The 22,148-nt window shown below is 29.6% G+C and overlaps 7 protein-coding genes and 2 non-coding genes across 9 annotated transcripts; 5 read left to right on the forward strand and 4 right to left on the reverse strand.

The window, feature by feature from the left end:
- Positions 1 to 168: 168 nt before the first annotated feature.
- On the forward strand, positions 169 to 249 carry PGO_112720. The gene has a single exon. It is a non-coding gene; the product is annotated as a tRNA-Leu (tRNA).
- Positions 250 to 2,162: 1,913 nt separating this feature from the next.
- On the reverse strand, positions 2,163 to 2,234 carry PGO_112730. The gene has a single exon. It is a non-coding gene; the product is annotated as a tRNA-Ala (tRNA).
- A 1,094-nt stretch (positions 2,235 to 3,328) lies between these two features.
- PGO_112740 (DnaJ domain containing protein) lies at positions 3,329 to 4,462 on the forward strand (the record flags this gene model as incomplete). Its single annotated transcript, XM_028688608.1, has 1 exon — positions 3,329 to 4,462. One exon carries the CDS (start codon positions 3,329 to 3,331, stop codon positions 4,460 to 4,462), a length of 1,134 nt encoding a protein of 377 aa, XP_028544409.1.
- Positions 4,463 to 5,027: 565 nt separating this feature from the next.
- PGO_112750 (hypothetical protein, conserved) lies at positions 5,028 to 6,176 on the reverse strand (the record flags this gene model as incomplete). The annotated part of the gene is made up of 1 exon (XM_028688609.1): positions 5,028 to 6,176. One exon carries the CDS (start codon positions 6,174 to 6,176, stop codon positions 5,028 to 5,030), a length of 1,149 nt encoding a protein of 382 aa, XP_028544410.1.
- A 1,234-nt stretch (positions 6,177 to 7,410) lies between these two features.
- Positions 7,411 to 9,132, reverse strand: PGO_112760 (cleavage stimulation factor subunit 1; the record flags this gene model as incomplete). Its single annotated transcript, XM_028688610.1, has 1 exon — positions 7,411 to 9,132. One exon carries the CDS (start codon positions 9,130 to 9,132, stop codon positions 7,411 to 7,413), a length of 1,722 nt encoding a protein of 573 aa, XP_028544411.1.
- Positions 9,133 to 12,105: 2,973 nt separating this feature from the next.
- PGO_112770 (merozoite surface protein 10) lies at positions 12,106 to 13,572 on the forward strand (the record flags this gene model as incomplete). The annotated part of the gene is made up of 1 exon (XM_028688611.1): positions 12,106 to 13,572. One exon carries the CDS (start codon positions 12,106 to 12,108, stop codon positions 13,570 to 13,572), a length of 1,467 nt encoding a protein of 488 aa, XP_028544412.1.
- A 749-nt stretch (positions 13,573 to 14,321) lies between these two features.
- Positions 14,322 to 16,949, forward strand: PGO_112780 (hypothetical protein, conserved; the record flags this gene model as incomplete). The annotated part of the gene is made up of 1 exon (XM_028688612.1): positions 14,322 to 16,949. One exon carries the CDS (start codon positions 14,322 to 14,324, stop codon positions 16,947 to 16,949), a length of 2,628 nt encoding a protein of 875 aa, XP_028544413.1.
- Positions 16,950 to 18,424: 1,475 nt separating this feature from the next.
- Positions 18,425 to 19,192, forward strand: PGO_112790 (hypothetical protein, conserved; the record flags this gene model as incomplete). The annotated part of the gene is made up of 1 exon (XM_028688613.1): positions 18,425 to 19,192. The coding sequence occupies one exon, from the start codon at positions 18,425 to 18,427 to the stop codon at positions 19,190 to 19,192; it is 768 nt and encodes a 255-aa protein (XP_028544414.1).
- Positions 19,193 to 19,716: 524 nt separating this feature from the next.
- PGO_112800 (hypothetical protein, conserved) lies at positions 19,717 to 20,262 on the reverse strand (the record flags this gene model as incomplete). Its single annotated transcript, XM_028688614.1, has 2 exons — positions 19,717 to 20,024; positions 20,184 to 20,262. The coding sequence occupies 2 exons, from the start codon at positions 20,260 to 20,262 to the stop codon at positions 19,717 to 19,719; spliced, it is 387 nt and encodes a 128-aa protein (XP_028544415.1).
- Between the last annotated feature and the right edge of the window lie 1,886 nt (positions 20,263 to 22,148).

The following is a 22,148-nucleotide window of genomic DNA, read 5'->3' on the forward strand; positions in this document are numbered from 1 at the left end:
ATTTGTAAAAAAAGAAAAAAAAAAAAAGAAAAGAAACACTACCATAACTTTACGGCATAACATTATGATAATGCATATTCATTAACTTGTTCTTAATGAGCACGTAAGAATTGGATCGTAAAGATAATATATATTTTTATTAAACTTTACGAAGAAATAATAACAATCGACAGAATGGCCGAGCGGTCTAAGGCGCTACTTTCAGATGGTAGTCTGTATAAGGCGTGGGTTCGAATCCCGCTTCTGTCAAAGAAAAAAAAATTTATAAACTTTTATATGGTACAACAAACAGAAAGAAACACACACACCCCACATTAATCATGAATTAGAGTTAATTTTGAGAATTTGAAAAAAAAAAAAAAAAATTTAAAAAAGAATATAAAATAGGAGAGGATTTTTGTAGAATATATATATTTTTATTATGTTTGAACAGAGCAAAATTTTACATCAGTTTTTTGTTTTTTTTTTTTTTTTTGTTTTTTTTTTTTTTTTTTTTTTTTTTTTTTTGTTTTAGAGTTACAGAACAGTTAAATATGAATGTAAAATAACATAATAAATAACTATATATACCACATTACATTAAAAATTGTAACGCATTATATAAATAATAAACAAGGTATAAAAGAAAGAAATTAGTTTAATTTTTAATGTATACATTTTTTTGTAGACACAAAAAAAGAAAAAAAGAAAAAACATGCACTGAGTTATAAACATAATTGTAATGAACAGTGTTATGAAGCCCATGCTGCATTAAAACTATTTATTTCACACTTTTGGCAAAAGAAGAACGGATTTATAACCCAGTATAGAGAGATCATCCCTATGACCACCATTGTTGTGTTATGTATATATATGTACACATATGTATAAAATATGTTGGAAATTTGTTTGGCGCTGTTTAAAAAGAAAGAAAAAAGAGGAAGTAATTTCATACATAAAAAATTACTGTAGATAAATTTTTCTTTACAATTTGGAAAACTGAACAAAGAAATTAGGACATAAGAAAGTGAGTGAAGGGGAACTGACAGCAAATGTTTTTATGTAATTTGTTTGCGTTCAAAATTATAAGAGGTACCATTTTATTTTTCTTTCTTTAATAATATATATTTTATCACATTTTTGTAACCACGTGTGTGTAAAGGAGGCATTTTTTTTCTCCCTCCCTTTTGAGAATACTTTCAGTATCTATATTTTTTTTTTTTTTTAAAGAGAAATGTATCTATAATGTTTTGCATTTAACAGAGACTTGTACAATTTCATGAGTTTTCACTTTGCTACATTCTTTTTGAACGTAAAAATGAATGGCATGTTTTAGCTGAGTTCGTTGGTTTGTTCATTTTCTTTATTGATAAGTTTTTATGGAAAATGATAGTGCAACTTTTTCCAGCGAGATTTTTATTATCATGTAAAAGTGAAAGGTATCATAAAGTGCTCTGTGCTCATATGAATTAGTGAACTCAAATATTGAGCAGAGATTATATTTCATTCCTCATATCTTTTTTTTTTTTTGTTAATCAGATAAAGTAAGAAATAAAAGTGGTATTATTTATTTTTTCTACAAAAATGTAATTTATAGTGCAGCAAATATAAAGTAAGCTCTCCCCCCCTTCCCCTTTTACTCTTTTGTGATATTATGAGAATATACAATTCTTATTCTCTGTATTTACATCCGTTCCTTTCTCGGCATTCATTTATTACGTAAAAACTTTAACAATTTTTATTATTAAAATAAAAAGTTTTAGTTCTACCTTATTTAATAACATTAACTTTATGCAAAAGCAATGCAACAGACAAAGGCATAAAATTCTAGATCCTTTCTTCTTCTCCTCCATTTCAGTCATTCAAAAAATTAATAGGAACATTGTCATTAACTTTATAGGAAAAAAAAAAAAAAAAAAAAAAAACGAAACACAATTTTTAATAGTCAATAATATAAGATATATATATATATATGTACCCCAAACAAGCTGATTTAAGATTTAATATAATATACATATTAGTTATCAGAAAACACATCACAAAAGATAACACAATTTTTTCGACCATAACTAATAATAACAATACATATATATATATTAAATACATATATATATATATTTAATATATATATCGGGTGTGTATTTTCACGATCTCTTTTGCAATTTTAAATCCTGGAATAATTTTGGACCAGCCGGGAATCGAACCCGGGAGCTTTCGCATGCGAAGCGAACGTGATACCACTACACCACTAGCCCAAGAATTTTTTTTTCCTGCAAATTATATATAAGAAGATATATTTTTTTTTTTTTTTTTTTTTTTTTTACTAAAAAATAGGAACATTTCTACACCTATGATTAAATAGATGTACCTTTTTGTGAATGTTTCATAACTTACAATTGTTTTATTTTTGAAGAAATTTTTTTTTCTTTTATGATGGTATATTTATTTTTGTTTTTTTTATGAATTTTCAAATAGGTAAATACGTAAGGGCAATTTCACCACTTTAGTCAGTGTTCGTTTTTACCCCTACTATTTTATTTATATTTATTTTATTTATGTACACTTTTTCTCACCTCTGATAAGGCAGAAACAGTGTGTAAAAAGAACAACTATCATTGATGCAGATCAAAAAGGGGTGCATATAACAATTATGTTAGAATTTTTTCACAATTTAAATTGGACATCACCAAAAGGTGTAAACTTTTACTCATAAATTACATGCAATGTATCTCGTTCAGTGGAAATTGGAAAAAAATTGCACAAACCATTTCTCGAATCAAGACTTGTTAAAAAAAGAAACATGTAAAATATTGCAGTTGCCACATGGGATGACATGACATAATGGATTTCATTTATCCTTTATATATGTATATATATATATATATATATATAACCATATGATACCCTGAAGTTGCATTGAATGTGTGTATTATAAAATTGGCCATACGAGAAAAGGAGACATTTTTCCCACTTGTTACCCTTTTTTAGAAGTAACACACATGATCAGGAAAAACAATTTTAAGGGATCGTAGCGCTTCAGTTTCACACGTGTGGCAATTTGCACTGCGATCAATATGGTTTGAATTGTTCGAGAAGGTTGTGTAAACAGAGATAGTGCAAGGGAGGGGAAACGAGAAGTGGAAATTAAAGGGAGAAAAAGAAATGAAAATTTTTTTTTTCTTTTTCCCCTTTTTTTTTTTTTTTTTTTTGAGTATCCACATAATTTGCTTCTTTTTTTTTCCCCCCTTTTTTTTTTTTTTTTTTTTTTTGATTACCCAAATAATTTGCTTTTTTTTTTTTTCCCCTTTTTTGAACACGTTTTAATATTTTTCCCTCCTCCAACGTTTACATGGAGCGACTGAAGTGGAAATCTGAATTTGTTGCCAACTCTGGGTTCCAGAGGATCAAAGACGGGAAGCGAAAAATGGAAGAAGGAAAAAATGACAAAATGGTGGAAACTGTTGAAGGAGAAGACTATGAACTACAAGATGCAGCACAAATGGAGGAGAGAAGTATTTGGAATATAACATCCATGAATAGTGAAAATAAATCATACTTTCTAAAAAGTTATGTAGCAAAAATCAAAGAAATGAACGAAAGTTACGTGAATCCAAGATATTACGACATACTAAATGTAAGCACAAATTCAGATGGGAAAATGATAAGAAAAAGTTATTTACTACTGTCCAAATTGTTTAGTGTTCATAAGAAATTATCAAGTGAACATGAAGAATGCTACTATTTGATTCAAAAGGCTTATAGAATTTTAAATGATAAATTTGAGAAATTTTATTATGATGTGTTAAATGGTTATTATATTGATCAATCAACAATTGAAACGTGTAGAAAAGAGCTTGAAGAAGAGGCAGATTTGATTTATCAAAATAAAATAAATGAATTAAAAAATGTATATGTTAAAAAAATAAAGGAAGAAGAAGAAAAAAATGGACTAATAATAGAAAAAGCTCTATTTGGAAATCTAACATTAAAAGAAGAATATATAAACAATTGTTTAAACATGGGTGCAATAACAGAAAATTATATACAAGGTCCTTTTCTTGATTTTACCATTATTTTACAATCTCGAATAGAAAATAGCTCTTTATTATTTAATGAAGATTTTTCTTTTGCACATTTTTGTGATATACCAAAACCATTAATAAAAATATCAGCCAATGGAAAAATGTCTTATCCTCAAATTTTAGAAAACACAGAAATGTATCTCTATATAAAATACAAATTTTTAAATGTGGATCATGAATTAATCGTTGTTGACAGATCAAGTTATACTCTTCCGCAAAGATCCCATCGGATTTTTGGAAATCGGATATCTGGACCCTTTTCACCTGTCAATGTAATAAAAATGAAACACATGTCTAATTCTGTCTTAGATACAATTTTTCACTTTTTTTCCAAAAATAAGTTTTATATTACCTTGTTGACCACTATTATTTTGTGTGCCCAATCAATGAAAAGTCGTTGAATTTTATGAAACTTCAAGATGTGGATATGATGTCTATCTAAAGAACAAGTACAGGGATGAGACGATATGTATATATATATATATATATGTGTGATATGACATGGGTAGAGGAGGGGGGGAAATTCTTTTAAAAAAAAAAAAAAAAAAAAGGAATTTTACGAGAAGTTTTCAACTACACTATCGTTTGGCAAGCAAGAAGGAGTTTATACTAATATGCTTTTTTTTCATTATATTTACACACCGTTCCGTTTCAAATTGAGGCTTTCCTACTTTATACTTATTAGACACACATTGTATGTGTGAAAGTGTCCATTTTTATATTATCAGTTAAATTTTTTTTTTTTTTTCTGTGGAATTAAGGCTTGGAGGGGATAAAAAGTGAATAATTAGGTCAATCTGTGGGAAGTGAATTAATGGGTCAATCTGTAGGAAGTGAATTAATGGGTCAATCTGTAGGAAGTGAATTAATGGGTCAATCTGTAGGAAGTGAATAAATGGTTTATTTTTTTTTTTTTTTTTTTTTCATCTAGTCCTGAAATGATGTGCATAAGTTGTGCTCTTACCATCAATGGATTTTTTTTTCCCTGCATTGATCGAAAGACAAATAATTATTTAGGAAGAGCGATAACTCTTTGAGTAGTATGTTGAAAAGTTCAGATTTTTCCAAATGAATTTTTTTCCCTTCTAGTACTTTACGAAATTCAGTTCTAACTGAATGACTTAATGAGCTTAAAAAAAGGAAAAATGTTTCCCGTGTAAATAGGAAATAGGGAATTTCCATATTATCACAATGATCATGTGACATTTTCGGGTAATTTTGGATAGTGTACACACTGGGATCACCACAAATAACCGACTTAATGATGTAACACAAGGAATATGATTCTAAGGAGCTGTAGGTTTCACGCCGTTTAACCGGGTTAAGCGATTTAAGTGGTTCATCTGATTCCTTGTCATTTTTAAAAAAAAAATTTGCAATGAAATCACAGGAATCCCTTTTTTGCATATCCTCAATCTGAACTAGTAGCATGTTTATTTTGTTAGTTAACCGCTGGTTTTTCATTCTGTACATTTTATTTTCTCTAATTAAATCCTGCATGCAAGCGTTATCATCTGAGTTGTAGTCTCTTCTTCCAAAGTAGTTCATCACATAATTGTAAGGATTCCGTATATTGTTCTTGTTCCTTATTAGATTTACAAACAAGTATACAAACATGTAAAAGACATTGTGTTCAACTAGGTACTTTCTAAACTCGTATAATTTATTTCTTTCTTTATTTTTCAATACTCCTTTAAGGTATTTCCTCACAATAGTGTACTCAGCATCCGAGTATGAGAATTCCCTTTGTTCATTTTCATAACACTGCTTCCGTGTCTGAGTCTGCTTCATCACACGGTTGCTGTTCTTTTCTCTCCTTCCATCTGATTGGGAAGTTTCGTCATGAGACACTTGTGTATTTTTTTTCTCCATAAGGTTGTCGATTCTCTCCACACCATCACAATATTCTTGATCCCACACTTCCCTCCCTGAACCGGTATAACTATTCCTACGACAGATGTTTTGGCAATCATAGTTGTTACTCCTATAGTCTGTACAGTGGTTGCACTCGCTAGAGTCACTTCTACAACTGCTTCCACTATCACTACTGCTAGTCTCGCTAAAAGTAGGGAAAATTCCCCAGTTTACAAGCAGATTATTCTCCTCTTGTTTCATAATGCATCCTGGTTATGCAGCCCCGTTTAAGTGATTTTTTTTTATTTTTTTTTCCTGATTTTGTATACGTGTCTAAATGCACTTATTTTTGAGTTTCCTTTCCTTATGCCTTCTTAATAGTGTAATGACCAGCACTAGAAATCAGAATCAATTTTTTCACTACCGATGTGATGTGATGTCTTTTTTTTTTTTTTTTTTTTTTTTTTTGTTTAGGAACAAATGTTTCATCACTGCTGTATAATACATGTGCGTATGCGCATAACATTCCCTATTTGAGAAAGTTATACAACTTTTATGAGGAAATTATTGACATCCAAGCAATTAGAGTTTTTGTCTTTTCTATTGGATATTTTTAAAAAATTTCGGGAGGTTCAAAATAAAATGGAATTTGTGTATACTATTTTTTATGTAAACATTACTGCGCTTAGTTGTGTGACAAGGAACAAAAAAAAAAATAAAGCAAAAAATAAAGTAAAATAAAGTAAATATAAAATAAAAATAAAGTCGTGTATTCATCACATCTTATGCAAATTTTATAATGTATATTTTTTTCTCCTCACAAATAGGGGAAAAATAATGCGATTTTTTTTTTTTTTTTTTTTTTTTTTTTTGTGCACAATTTTGTTCAAGACGAAGAAGACAAAGATTAGGATGGCAAAGTGGAAGCATATTTTGAAAAGCGAATAACATTTTCACTGTGCCAAAATGGAGAAGAAATATTTTCGTGATAACATAATTTAGATGAAAAAATCTAAACATCATCAGGAATGCCGTGTGAAAATTTTTTCGACTTGAAAATAAAGAGTAGGCAAATATATGCTCCCTGCGACCAACATTTTTCAAAAAGTTTAAATATATCAAAAAAAAAAAAAAAAAAAAAAAAAAAATATATATAGCGGCATTTTTTAACTACCATTATGGAATGATAATTTCACGGACTTTAATTCAGTATCAAGCCAAAACGGAGAATTTAAATAGTGGATAACACTTCCAATCGGGTTACCTTAAATTTTAAAGATACGATAAGACATTTTCTCTACATATATATAAAAGAGGACTATTTTTCTATGGATATACAATTTTACAAAAAAAAAAAAAAAAAAAAAAAAAAAAAAAAAAATTCCCCCCGAAATATTTCCTATTCCCAGTTACTAACTATTTCAAGCAGATTCCTTCGGTATGTTTCCCTCATCCGCTTTACCATTTACCATTTTTATCACTTTCGATGCACCGTTCACCCTCCATCATTCTGCAAAGGTTTTTGCTCAATTTTAACCGTTTTGCAGATGTAATCATAACTAGCCGTGTGGACATTCAATCCATCTCTAGCGTTGACAATATCCGATATTTGATCGTTGTGTATATTTTGTATGTTATATTCGAGATTTCCAAAATAAGAATTGTAAATATAAAATTTGGACGTAAAGTGATCATTGGTTTGAATGACATTTGCAATGAAATGTTCATCATTCATGAATATGCTTTTATTTGATGTGCATGATAAGAACCCATTTCCAAATGTAAATAAAGATTTAAAATTGCGTGTATCCCATATTTTTGTTTGTCCATCTAAACCAGATGTAAGAATATAGTAATTATTTTTGTTAAATTTAATGGATTCTACGGAGTAGCCATTATGCGCATTAAATTCGGTGTGTATTAATTTGGAATCATGACCATCCCAAAATTTTATATGTCCATCTAGAGATACAGATGCATATAAACTCCCATCTAATGTCCCACTGATGCAATTTATGGATGAACTGTGATGAAAATCATTTTTCTCATAAGACGTGAAACATTTTAGAGTCTCTAAATCGAATAGTTTAACTATATTTTCATTTTTATTACAAGCATATAAAAAATCTCCACACGGATGAACATACAAATATATGAATGCATTTTTGTCTTGTATGAGAATATTTCTATTTAATTCATGTTGTTCATTCAATTTTTCCCTCATACTTCTTCTATAATTAAAAGGTTGTTTCTTTTTTTTTAACATTTTGCTTACATCTGTAATTTGAACCGTGCAATCATCGCTAGCTGAAAATAAAACATTTTTCATCGGATGAAATTTCAAGCAATTAATTTTCCCCATATGTTTATTATCAATGATGTGAACTTTTCTCTTCTTAATATTATCATAAATTTTACATATTTTTATAATATTATCAGACCCACCTGAGCATAGCACATTTCTCGTGCTATTCGTTGCACAACTTGTGCATTTATTTTGATGAATTAATTCAACTCGATCACTAATGTCGTAGGAGTATACTTTTCTCTCATATCTTTCCTTTTTTAAATTATCAAAATTTAAAACGTTCATGCTGTTGCTGTGTGATTGTAAATTTCTGTTGAACACATGATATGATCTTAACTTTTTTATTTTTTCACTCGCCTCTTTGTCTCTCCCCCCTCCATTTTCTCCATCTTCTCCATCTTCTCCATCTTCTCTATCTTTTCCATCTTCTCCATCTTCTCTGTCTTCCCCTGCTTTGTATATACCCTTTGTGTATAACTTAAACAGATAATTTTCACTAGCCGTTTTGCTTTCTTCCAAATTTATTTCTCTTCTCAGTGCATCAAACGAATCCGTTAAGTTGTCATCACGAAGTTGCTTCAGAACCGCCTCATAAAATGCTATTTTGTTGATATCCCTGAACTGTTTTGTTCGTTTTTCTTTTCTTCTGTCATTACTTGGATTGTCCAATCCATTTGTACAATTCTTTTGATTCTCCACACATGTATTTGGTGTTTGGTTTACAAATGCGTCCTTTTTATGACATTCTTCATCTCGCTTGTTTTTCTCACAATGGATATTTTTCTCATCTTGGATGTTCTGCTCACATTGGCCATTTTTCTCATCTTGGTTACTCTCCCCGATTTGATGGCTCCTCTCGTCACCCCCATGCTTTTGGGAGAAAAAACTACTAACACTTAATCCTTTCATTAATGAGTTACTTTACGATCTGCGTTCCTTAGCACATCTCGGCTGTGAACTAAAGGTATACATAAACTTCACCTCTGATATAAGCGAGGGAGAAGGGACCCTCCTATATCTACTTTCTTTCCCTATTTAATTAAATTGTATATATATATATATATATTTGTACAAAAATAAGTAGTTGCCAAAGGCTACATTTTTACTACCTTCAAAATGTTGTAAAACGAAAAAAAAAAAAAAAAAAATTTTTTTTTTTGAAGATTCTTGTTGAGTAGATATAAAAAAGTCTCCTTTCTGTAAAATGCTAATCACCATCAATAATCCAAAAAAAAAAAAAAAATAAACATGTGATGCAACGAAGTTTAACTTCTTTACATCTCATTTGCATATATATATATATATATACATATATATGCATAAGTGTGCGAAATTGTGCAATTTAAAACCCACTATGAACCTTACCCCCTGCTATTTCTCTATGTTTAAAATGAAGATCCCTCGGTTTTTCTTCCCTTTTTGAAAAGGCACGTAGAGATGAATCCCCTGGGGAACATAATTAAGTAAATATATTTATTCATACATATACATATATGTACATTTATATACATATATATATATATATACATATACTATATGCACACTTTTGTTTTTTTTTTTTTTGTGAACAAATTTTCATTTGTTTTCCTTCTCTTTCTAATCAAGCATTGGAAAAAAATGACACTTGGGGAAATGGTTAAATGGTAAGTATAGGAAATTTTTGCTTTGTATCCCAAAATTTAGAGTAGCATATTTAGTGGTATATCTCTAGTGACATAAGGAATGACAAAACGTTTTTCTGCTCATTAGTCTGTGGCACCATGTAGGTAATGTTTCTTTTAAGCCCAGATGGGTACTTTTTTCCTAGTTGTGCACATGTAAGAATTTTATATTTATACTAATGTGCACGTGTTTTTATATGTTTAAAATGAAGGAAATACTTCCACATTATTACTCATATTTGTTATTCTTCAATTTATGTGCAAAATTAATTTAGAGAATTAAATCAATAGATAAAGATAAATATAGTGTGTATATGTAAATTTTACAACTTAAGGGAAAAAATCTTCGCAAAAAAAAAAAAAAAAATTCATACTTCACAGATTGTTAATCACATGGTTATGTTATAGGAAGAGTTATCAGTCACCATAGTACTATCACATACAAAGTATGCTACTCTGTGACTTTTTTTTTTTTTTTTTTTTTTCCAATTTGGATTACATAGACGACAAATATTATAATTATTGATCTATCTCTCTATACAGTTGTGTGTATTCACGAACAAATGATAACTGTCTTGTTATTTCGCTCCTGCCAAATGGGTTTGGATAATTTTAGGTTAAAATGAAAACGCGTTCATCAAATGAAAAAACCATGCATCGAAGGTCTTCGCTTCCTCTTTTCTTCTGCATTTATGGTAAAGTTCACCATGTAGGTTTAAAGAGCCACTTTCTTTTTCTCGTAAAATGCTGTGTTCAGAGCAGGAGTGCAGAAATGTACAAAGACAGATACAGGCACATACAAACACAGTGAATGATTGCGGTCATCAACTTTTAGTGTTGAGAAATTACTGAACTGAGGATGTGTCATCTAAAATGGGTATGACTTTTAAGTACTGATATGTCTCTCACTACATTCCTGGAAAAAAAAAAAAAAAAAAAAAAAAATGAATGCAGAAAATGATACGGAAAGTGATGCAAAAGCTGAGGTAAAAATAAAAAGGGAAAAGTTTTATTACTTTTTTTTAACTCATTAATTACAAAGAGAATAATAACGTAAAAAGTGAAGATTTAAATACACTTTAAAAACGCGTTTGTCGAAATCATCACAAATGCAAAAGTTAACACTTTTTATTTTATTTATGAATCGCACTTTTCGAGAAAACAAGGAAGTGTATTTTATTATTTTTATTGTTTTTTTTTTTTTAATACCTCTCCATGTTTTTGCTATTAGACTTTTCCGACACCGATTTGAAAATTTCTTCAGCTTCTGTTCTCCTCGTTGGACATAAGCGAAAGGGGGAAGAGTGGGAAATGAAAACCAAATCAAAAATCAGAACAAAAAACAGAACAGAAACCAGAACAAAAAACAGAACAAAAACAGAAAGGACGAGAAAAACGTAAACGGAACAATTCCAGCACTTCGCTTTTCACTCAATCGATTTCATATGTGCATGGAACAATCGTTATTTGTTTTTCTCCTCCTTAGTTAAATACTTTTATTATTCTACACATGATATTTTTGAGACTGACTAGGTTGTGTGATTCCTTGTGGCCCAGACATTTACAAGGAGGGAAAAAAGTTTTTAGAATAATTAAAAGGTGTATACTGAACTAGGAATATTTCGTTTTTAATCAATTAGGAGTGTTTTTGTTTTGTATATATTTCAAGTGCATGCATACAAAAATGTCTATGAATAAAAGTGTTCCAATTTTTAAAACTCATATGTTCGATTATTTACGCTGGAAGAAGTTAAAAAAAAAAAAAAAATAAAAAAAATAACAGTAACAATAACAATAATAATGATAAAAAAAAATAAAATAGGGCGTTCGTTAGTTGCCATAGGTAGTGCACAGTGAATTCAAAATTTTAGAATTTTTCTGCCGCATTTTTTTTTTTTTTTCTATCCCTTTGCGCTGTTTAACTGTGTGCAGAATCCCTCATTTTTCTGTTTTTCATTTTTACAAATACTTTCAAAAACCACAGCAACTACGTCAACACGACTTGGTTTCAATGATCTGCATTACCCCTCTTCTCATCATATACAAATTAGAACATAAAATTTTTTTCATACACGCATGCGTGTTATTTTTACATGTAAAACCTATCCCTGTAAATGTGTTTGCACGAATATGTCTATCTAGTTTTTTTTTTTTTTTTGCCTGTCCTTCCTGTGACAAAACTTATTTAAACTTTTACATGAACAGGCAAGGTGTAAAAGAGATGATATGCGCAAAGTGGCACAAATCATTTACGATAATAATTTTTCTGCTTTTATATTTAAATAATGTAGTTCAAGCAGATATAAATGGCATCAAATATGTGAATGAAGTTAATACTCCCGATCAACAGGACTTTACAAATGAGAAGAAAAGTAATTATGAAATAAATTCGAACGAGGAGCAAAGTGAGAATAATAATAATCACAATGCTGTGAATCACACTGTTATGAACGAAACTACTATGAATAACATTCCTATGAGTGGTAACAGCACAGAACAGTTAAAGGTAGATAAACATACGCAGGAGTATAACGATTTATTGAATTCACAAAATGTAGCAAACAATATGGAAAAATATTTCATAAGAAAAAGACAAGATAATGCAAACCATACTGATGTCCACACGGTGGATGAAAAATCGAGTTCGCATGAACATGTGGAAAAAAATACCATCGCAAACGTGCACAGTATGAACAATGAAGAATACAAAAATGTACAGGGAGAAATACTGCAGACACATAATTATGGTAAGGAAAATCTCGATTCTTTATTGTCTGATGTTGGAATTGCTAACCGAGATGTCACAGCTCAGGATGAGGCTGTCCCAGGAAATTCCACGGGTGATGGTGCAGGTAGCTCCACATCAGGTGGAGGAAGTAAAAACGGTGAAAATTCTGAATCACAAAAAAGGCACTCAGATAAAAATGAGGGTGGATCAAGTAATTCCGATTCTAGAAATGATGAACAATCAGTGGAGCAGAAAGGACATACAAACAATGAACAAAATGATTCATCATCCCCAAAAGACTCACCCCAAAACGGTTTACAACCGAGTACATCTGCCAAATTGGACGATCAGAATAAGGATGGCACTTCTGAACAGCCATCCAGTGATACAGATCCATCAAGCAGTGAAAACTTAAAAGATGCTGATGCAGAGTCGCAAGAACTTCCTTCAGAATCTATAGATCATGCAGATAAAATCAAGAACACCCTACTGAAGGAACGGAGAGATATTAAAGAGACAACTAGCATGATAGATAATGCTGTATATAATATTGAAAATTTAATTTTGCAAACAAAATTTTACACCACAGCCATTAAAAATTTTGTGCATTTCAAAGTTAATCACATTTGTGAGTATTCTAAATGTGGATCCAATGCTCGATGTTACATAATTGAAAAAGATAAAGAAGAATGTCGATGTAGAGCTAATTACTTTCCAGATGATAGTGTCAATTATTTTAAGTGTATACCTAAGACAGTAAAGGACTGTTCAAAGGATAATGGCAATTGTGACATAAATGCAGAATGCTCAATTGACAGTAACAACAATATAAAATGTCAATGTAATTTTAATTACATTGGGGATGGTATTTTTTGTGTTATAGGTTCTCAGGCTAAGCAATCATTGTATTTCCTTCTCATACTCCTCATTTGCTTGCTTCATATGTTTTTCTTTTTTTGACTCAGTAAGAGGAATATATGCAAAATCGGTCAAATAACTTTTTTTCTAAAGAGAAGCAAAAGTGATATGCAAAATATGTGGACAATAAAAGCTGTGCAAAAAAAAAAAAAAAATAGGAGTTTTATCCCATCTTCTTCTGTTCTCAAAATTGTATATTTTCATAGCATATACGGGATCTCATAACATGTCAAAGGGAGATAATATATGTGAAAATTAAATTAAAAGCATTATTTGTGAGCAAAATTAATTTTTTTTTTTCCTATACTGAACATGAACTTTAGTCACTTTTCTCGTCCTTGTTTAATCTCAATCTTGATGTTGTATAATTTTTTTATTTTTCCTGGTTAATGTAATTTTTTAGTTTTTTTTTTTTTTTTTTTTTTTCAGTTTTTAATAAATCTACGTAACTTTTTTCTTCTCTTTCTAGTTTAATTTTTTTTTTTTTTTTTTTCAGTTTTTAATAAATCTACGTAACTTTTTTCTTCTCTTTCTAGTTTAATTTTTTTCTTTTTTTTTCTACGCACACATTATTCAAAACATGGCATGTAGAAGAATACACTTTGCTCTAGGCATACCATATGTGAGCGTTTATTTAAAAAAAATATATATCTTTTATTGAAGAAATGGATTCTTCATATTTTTGCAATTAAGGGAAAGTCAGAGGGAGAGTGGAATTTTACCCTCTTCTAGGACATATATGATAGAGCAAACATATGATGTTGAAAAGTAGAATGACAAATATTCTTGTTATGGGTGGGAACTCAACCCAATTGGTACGCACATGCACACACAATGATTATAAATTTTTTATTTATTTGAAAAGAAGGGAATTATTCCTAGGTGTAGTACGCACAAATAAATCGGGTAACGACAACTACTTAAGGAACAATATCACTCATTTGATCACTTGCAGGAAACACCTTGAGACTAGAGATGTCACTTGGATTTACCCTTTATTTTGGAGAACCACAAAATGGCACTCCTTCAGCACGGTTATAACTAAATTTACTGGGGAAGGACGAGAAGAACACATGAATTTTGAACAAATGGTGAGAATCCTTAAATCATTAGTAAAGGGAAAACCACCATGTTTGAGTGAAAAAAAAAACACTGAAAGAAAAGTCAATTTATTATTACCAGCCATATATAAAGAGTGTGAAAAGAATTATATTCACTTTTCTTGTATTTTGCACAATTTTCACAAGTTGAGAAATAATTTGACAAAGGAGTATAGAATAAAGGTGTACAGTAAATTTAGGGATCTATTTCTTCGTAACATTAGTTTCTTTTCCATGAAAGAAATGACAATCATATTGAAATGTTTCTTAGAGGAGAGAATTGCAAACTGTGATAAAATGGTGCAATTCTGTCTATATAAATTTATATATTTCTTATGTATTGACATTTTACACAAAAGGAAAATCGACCATTTCTTTTACTCCCGTTTTCTGTTTATTTTACATACATATTTTAAGGAGTGCATAAAACATTTTTTTTTGTTCAATGTTGGGAACATAAGCAAAGAACCAGAAATGAACAGTTTTTACAACGCAGTGTATAATTCGAATAGTAAAACTTTGGATAATATTCATATGAATTATCTAAAAAATGGATTGTCCAGACATGAGCATAACTTTTTCAATTTACATGACGTATCTTGTTTTATGTATTTACTCAAGGGATGTAATTTGAATTGTTTATCTTTGTACACATTCTTGTCACATGTTTATGTGTCCCTGCACTTTTGGGGGAATATCAACACCCGCTTTCATGAACATATAGAACATTACTTTTTGAGATATGAAACGAATCCCAAATTTTACTTTTCTGAAAGGAAGCGTACATGTGAAAGTAGAGATCCGATGAGAGATGAAAAATCCTTGGGGACACATTCCATTAGGAAAGAAGAGTTAGGGGTACACGGGGAAGACACGAGGGGGGAAGAAATGGGAGAAGAAAAAATGGGAGGAGAAAAAATAGGAGGAGAAAAAATAGGAGGAGAAAAAATGGGAGGAGAAAAAATGGGAGGAGAAAAAATGGGAGGAGAAAAAATGGGAGGAGAAAAAATGGGAGGAGAAAAAATGGGAGGAGAAAAAATGGGAAAGGAAGAAGAGATACTGGAAAGCATGGCCGATGGGGCCAGAGCGCACGACTCGAAAAATAACAAAGTAATAACAGTGAAAGATGAAATAATGCAATATACGAAAAACTTAATTGAAAAAGAGAAGCATTACAAGCATTTTTTTTTTTCACCTGAACAAAAAAATGGGGAAAAAAAAAAAAGTAGGGGCATACGAGAAAATATTCATAGTATGTGTGTTATTATTCATAATAGCATAAAAAAGAAAGAGACGAATAAATTCACGTATGTTTTGTCAAATTATTTGTTATTAAAATATTTAAATTTTATAAATTTAATTGACATATGCAATATCTTTGAATTGTTCATTTTCGATAGTACAGTTATGGAAAAGGAGTCAACTATTTACAACACTTTTTTTGCAAAGATTCGAAACTTAATCTTGGCTCAAGGAAACACAAAGACTCTTGCCATATTTTGCATAAGCACCTCTCGTGTGAAGACAGAACTCAGCGTGTTATTTATGGATGACATTCTTTCTCTCTATCGCCTCGTTTTGCAAAAAAAAAGGGGCCTAAACGGAGGGGGAGGAAATGAGAGAGGAAAAAATTTGGAAAGCAGCAAAAGCTGGTCATTTCCCTTTGGAAGAGAAAATACAGTAATATTTTGCAACATAGCTAATTTTCTGTTAGGTCATAAACTCAGTTCAATATTTTATTTGTTCTACTTGAGGAAGTTTAACGACTTCTTAAGGACCTTGCTTGTTCAGAACAAAAGTGACAAGTATTGTGCCACAATAAGTTTAATTGACATGTATGACCTGCTTCGAACGTTTATGAATGTTTTAAAAATTTACAAAAAAAATGATCATTTCAATCAAAGACGAAAAGAAGAAATTTCAATTCACTTAAATATATGCATTGTGCATTTGTCACATTTTTTGGAATATATTTGTTTTAGAAAGATAACATCTCAGGAAGATTATTTTTCTAGGAATGTGTCAACCATGCATGCAAACGCAGAGCGCTCGAAGAGAATAAAAATTATGAACAGGTCATGTTATTTTTTTAATTTGTTACTAGGTTTGTTTAAAAAATTGCAAATGGAAAATATTTTCAGTAGCAAAACTGAAGAAATATTTATTCATGCATTAGCATCTTTTAAGCGTAATATTTGCAAAGATTATGAAGACATAATTTTTAACGGTAAAGACAAAAGCAAAACTCAAAACAGCAAAAATTACATGCACGTTTTGAACTTTCATTTTATGATAAACGATGTGTATGCTGTAAGGTGAACATTTTGAGAATATGTGGGAATAACGCACTTTGGACTTTTGCACTTGTCTTGAAAACATTTATCCACTTTCTTCTTTTTTTTTTTTTTTTTTTTTCTTTTTCTTCTCCTTTTTTCTTTTTCTTTTTTTTTGTTTTTTTCGTAGATAAGGAGCTGGTGCAAAGTTCTGCAGTGCAGCTTTTCCCATTCATAACTTTGCCAACTCCACATTTAAAACTGTTCGATTCATCTTTTGCGTCCATTTTCGAAAAGGTCAATTTTGTTTTAGTGTGGCTTCGAATGTGTATATCTACATATATACAAATGTAGATATACACATATATACACATTTGTGTATATGTACTTCCTTGTTGTATTTGTGCCCCGCAGACTTTTCATTTTTATATGTAACACAACTTATTTTTATGCATTTCAAACAACTGCTGATAAAATGAGGCTTCAAAATGTAACCATAGTTTACATTTGAGCTCATTTTTTTTATTCACATTTTGAGGTACATTTGGTCTGTATCTTTTTTTTTTTTTTTTTTTTTTTTTTTCATTTTTTTCCATTTAAGACATAATGAAGATATTATTTATCGAAAGTGATGAGAAAGGACTGTTTCAGCTAAGTTTACTGAATTGTTCTACATAATATTATTATCCCTGGAATAATTAATGGCTCATGTATATAGGTATATGTGCCACTTCACTTTTGTTCTTCCTGCATGGATCTGTTATACAAGGGATTTAAAAAATACATCTTCTTTTCCTAACCCCCGTGGCACAAGGGAAAAATAATTGAGAAGAAAAATATAGGGTATGAAAAGGCAACCTAAACCACTCTTCTTTTCAAGCTATCAAAGCAGCTCCTTTTTTTTTTTAAGTAATAAAAAAAAAATAAAAATTTGAAAAATTTCTCTTTTTTTAATTCAGTTATCTATGAAGGAAAGTGTTTTCACCTGTTATAATTAGCACAAATATATTTCGTCTGCTTTTTTGAAATTTGCCTTTTTGAAAGAAGAATGCTCAAGGGTGCGTCCCAAATGAGGTTCATTTGGAAATTGCTACTACATGCGCTTGTAGGTAGGCTCATAAATGGGCCGGTAAATACAAACTAGCACATAAGTACATATGTATATGTACATATACACATGTAGACATGGACATATATATATATATACATACATATACCCATTAGAGGAACAAAGAAATCCCTCATGTTATAAACATTGCAAAGGTCATAACCCAATATTTGACACTATGCTGGTTGACAACAATGTATTCAGTTTTTAAGAAGTTTAAATGGTAAAGATTTACACAAAATGTAGCAGAACACAATTCCTTCACAATCTTGTTAGTAATAAAAGAGTATTCCATTTTTTTTTTTTTTTTTGTAAAATAAGAAAATTATTTTTACAGAATTGTCAACTTTGTTCCTTCTTTTTTTTTTTTTTTTTTTTTTTTTTTTCCATTTTAGCAAAACATAGACACAAAGATGAAATTCAGCTTACTGTACATTCTATGCATTCTATATTTATTCGTTATTTTAATAAACTCCTCAGACGATTTAGTGTACGAAAAAACAAAAAGATTTGTAAACGAAGCTGACGAATGCTCTCAGGAAGATATAAATTTCATGGACGAATACACCACAAAATTATACTGGATATGGACAAATAACTTTTTCAGATATTTACGAGTCAAAACATATATTTATGAAAATGATAAGATTTACGAAAAAATAAAAAGACAAAATAACAACAAGGTTGATGTACTGAAGGATGATTTTTTTAATTATAATGAGAGAGATGAATTTATAAGAAACGCATTAACAATTTTGTCAAATGAGAAATCTCTGAAGAAATCGATAAATATACACAGCCCTAAGAAGAAAATAAAATTTTTTCAAGAATTATCCGAAAGGCGATTAATTTACCTGTTAATCAGAGAAAGAAGAAATTTAATAAATTCATGGAACAAATTCAAAATGTTTGAAAACTTCCGAGATGTTTTAAATTCTAAGTATTATTATCATAAAAAGATTTCACAAAATCAGTGGGAATTTAAAGCTGACGATAATGTAATACCTGACCCAAATGAAAAAAATGATGACGATAAAAACGCCCAAGTAAAAAATAAAAGAGTAAAAAATGTTATCACGTTTAACATTGCTGAAATACCGCTCATGAAGGACATACCATTTGACTTCTATGACAAGAATAAGTGGAACAACTATTTCTACTCCTTCAGTGATGATGAATAAATGGGCGTGTGCAAATTGGGAAAACAGAAACAAATTTCCTATATGGGAAAATGTTCTTGCACCTTCTTTTATTCGAATTGTTTCTATGCGCACTGTGGTGAAACCTGCACGATATTTTTGCTTTGCTCGTGTAGTGTTTTGTTCTGTTCGTGCCGTGTTTTGCTCTGTACGTGTAGTGTTTTGTTTTGTTTTTTTTTTTTCAAACGTTTTTAAATAGCTACTAAATACTAAGGTAGTTGTCCTTCCCTACATTTGCTGCTAATTCAGAGTTAACTTTTATGCTTAAAAATAGCAAAAAAAAAAAAAAAAAAAAAAAAAAAAAAAAAAATACATACACCCACATGGGGCATATACAGGTGCGTTAATAATTTTAGTACACATATGAGTAATATGATGCAAAAAATGGCCCCATTGTATGAACATTAAGAAAGAGAGATGTTCCCTAAAGGAGGATAAAATATTCATGCATTTTGGAAAAAAAAGGCAAAAAAAGTGAACACGAAGAAGAAGAAGACGGCGAAGAACTACTTTTCCATTGGGTAAAAAAATTTTGGAGCAATTTTTTCTTTTAATTCAATTTGATTCTTGCAAAAGTGTATAAAAAAATAGTCCCTAATTTTTGCATACCATGTAATATTTGTTAGTGCTGTTTTTTTGTTTTCTTCATTTTTATGTGCTTCAATTAGATTTAAGGCAGCTATTTTGTACTTCACATATCTATGATACTTCAAAGGGTTGTAGTCTTTATTATGTAAATGTGTCTTTTCATCGATATCGTCATAAATTGTATTTACATCACTTAGGCTTAATTCCAAAACATTCTTATCTTTCCCTACATGGTAAAGAATAAAAACGGTATTATACTCTCTACATACATCGATGAAAATAACCTATGCACACACATGAGAGTACAGTAGAACACATACATGTCTTTTGATAAGTGTATGTTTTTTTTTTTTTTTTTTTTTTTTTTTTTTGTTCTCTCTTTTACCAACACGAATTCTCTGAATTGGCCTTTTTCCATAGAGCAAAGTGTTGGAAACAACTCTTTTGGGTATGAGATTTAACATTTAATCAGACGGGGAGATTTAATTATGAAGAAGAATATTCTTGTGTTTTTTTAAACGTGAAAGAATATGTATTTCCGTAGGGCATTTGCTTCATTCCCCATAAAACAGAAAAAGGATTCAAACAAATATATTTATCTTTGTACAAAACAGGTTTATATATATGTATAGGAATACTTATAGTCGGGGAAAACATGCAATGGAAAGAGTTTTTTTTTTTTTTTATTTCCTTATTTTTGTGATTTTATTCGTTGGAGAAATTGTTGAATATTTACTTATATAGCTTGTATTAATAAGTGCTACATATACATTCGTACTAAAAAAAAAAAAAAAAACAAGTCTCCTTGATTCATTTTTTTGAAAAATGAAGCACAAATGAAGATATATTTTTTTGTTATTATTGCTACTCTTTTTTTTTTTTTTTTTTTTTTTTTTTTTTTTTAAGGTACATAAAACATAACATACTTTAATATTTTTTTTCTTCGCGTCTCAACATTTACAAACTAAAGCATAGTGATATGAATTTCTTTTGCATGAGTTTAAAGGCTGAGTAAATTAAAAATGGAACTTAACGCATTATTGCATGGATTTTTTCTTGCACTGTAGTGTATTTGAAATAATACATTACAGTGCATAGTACTATATATTATTTTTCCCAATTTGTATGCAACTTGAAAGAAAATATGTGTAGAAGCATATGTGCGCTCAAACGGTGGTAAATGTGTGAACAAGTATAGATTATTTTTCTAGTTTTTTTTTTTTTTTTTTTTTTTTTTTTTCTTGACTAGGTATTTGGGAGCGCATCCATTTGATGAGAGGGGTAGCATTCTCCTTTAATAAAACAAAATTCCATCTAAAGAACAGTAGTACATACTCCACACCTTAATTGGGTATATATATGTTCCTACAACTTCAAGTGAGAAGCGTTTTACAACCCTCAAATGAACTTTACAGAGAAGACATACAAAATAAAGAACTTTTTTTTTCATGCATAAATATCAGAAAGAATATAAATTTCCTAATTTTAAGTCAAGTCAAAAGGCTTTTTATTTTTTTTTTTTTTTTTTTTTTTTTTTTTCATTCAACACGCACATTTGCCCTTTCTTCTCTTTTTCAATTCCTCAATACTGTAGAAGTGAGGGAGAAGGGACTTAGAATAGGATCTATCAATGAATAACAAACGAAAGAATATCATAAAATATAAAAGAGTTGTGGGCATAGAAATATAAGAACATTCTCTGAGCCACCTCTTACATACACTAAGAAGTGTACATTAAATCATATTTATGTGCAATTTTTAATAAAAAGTATTGAAAAACATACCTTCATATTAATACACTTGCCAATTACAAAATAAGGCGCACATAGGAAGGTTTCAACATCCTTTATGTTGCTATAACTTTTTCTGATTTTAATTCCATTTTATCACTTCTGTTGAAATGGTGTACAATACAGCAGAGCACAATGTCTAATGGACAATACGATATAAAAATAGGCATATGAATAAGGACAAAAAAAAAAAAAAAAAAAAAAAAAAAAAAAAAAAAAAAAAAAAAAAAAAAAAAAAAAAAAAAAAAAAAAAAAAAAAAAAAAAAAGAAAAAAAAAAGAAAAAAAAAAAAAAAAAAAAGGAAAAACATAAAAGGGAAAAAGGGTATAAGAGAAAAAAAAAAAAAAAAAAAAAAAAAAAAAAAAAAAAAAAAAAAAAAAAAGATGATGTCAAACCTATATGATCATAGTAATGGAAAATAGCTTAGTATACATGTGCATACTTAAGAATATACATGTAGAACCGTTTAATATTTAATTAGCTATTTTTTTTTTTTTTTTTTTAAAAGTGGGTAAAAAGGAAAAAAAAAAAAAAAAAAAAAAAAAAAAAGGATACAAAACC

This window comes from Plasmodium gonderi (assembly GCF_002157705.1).
Source record: "Plasmodium gonderi DNA, contig: Chr11, whole genome shotgun sequence".
NCBI classification, from domain to species: domain Eukaryota; phylum Apicomplexa; class Aconoidasida; order Haemosporida; family Plasmodiidae; genus Plasmodium; species Plasmodium gonderi.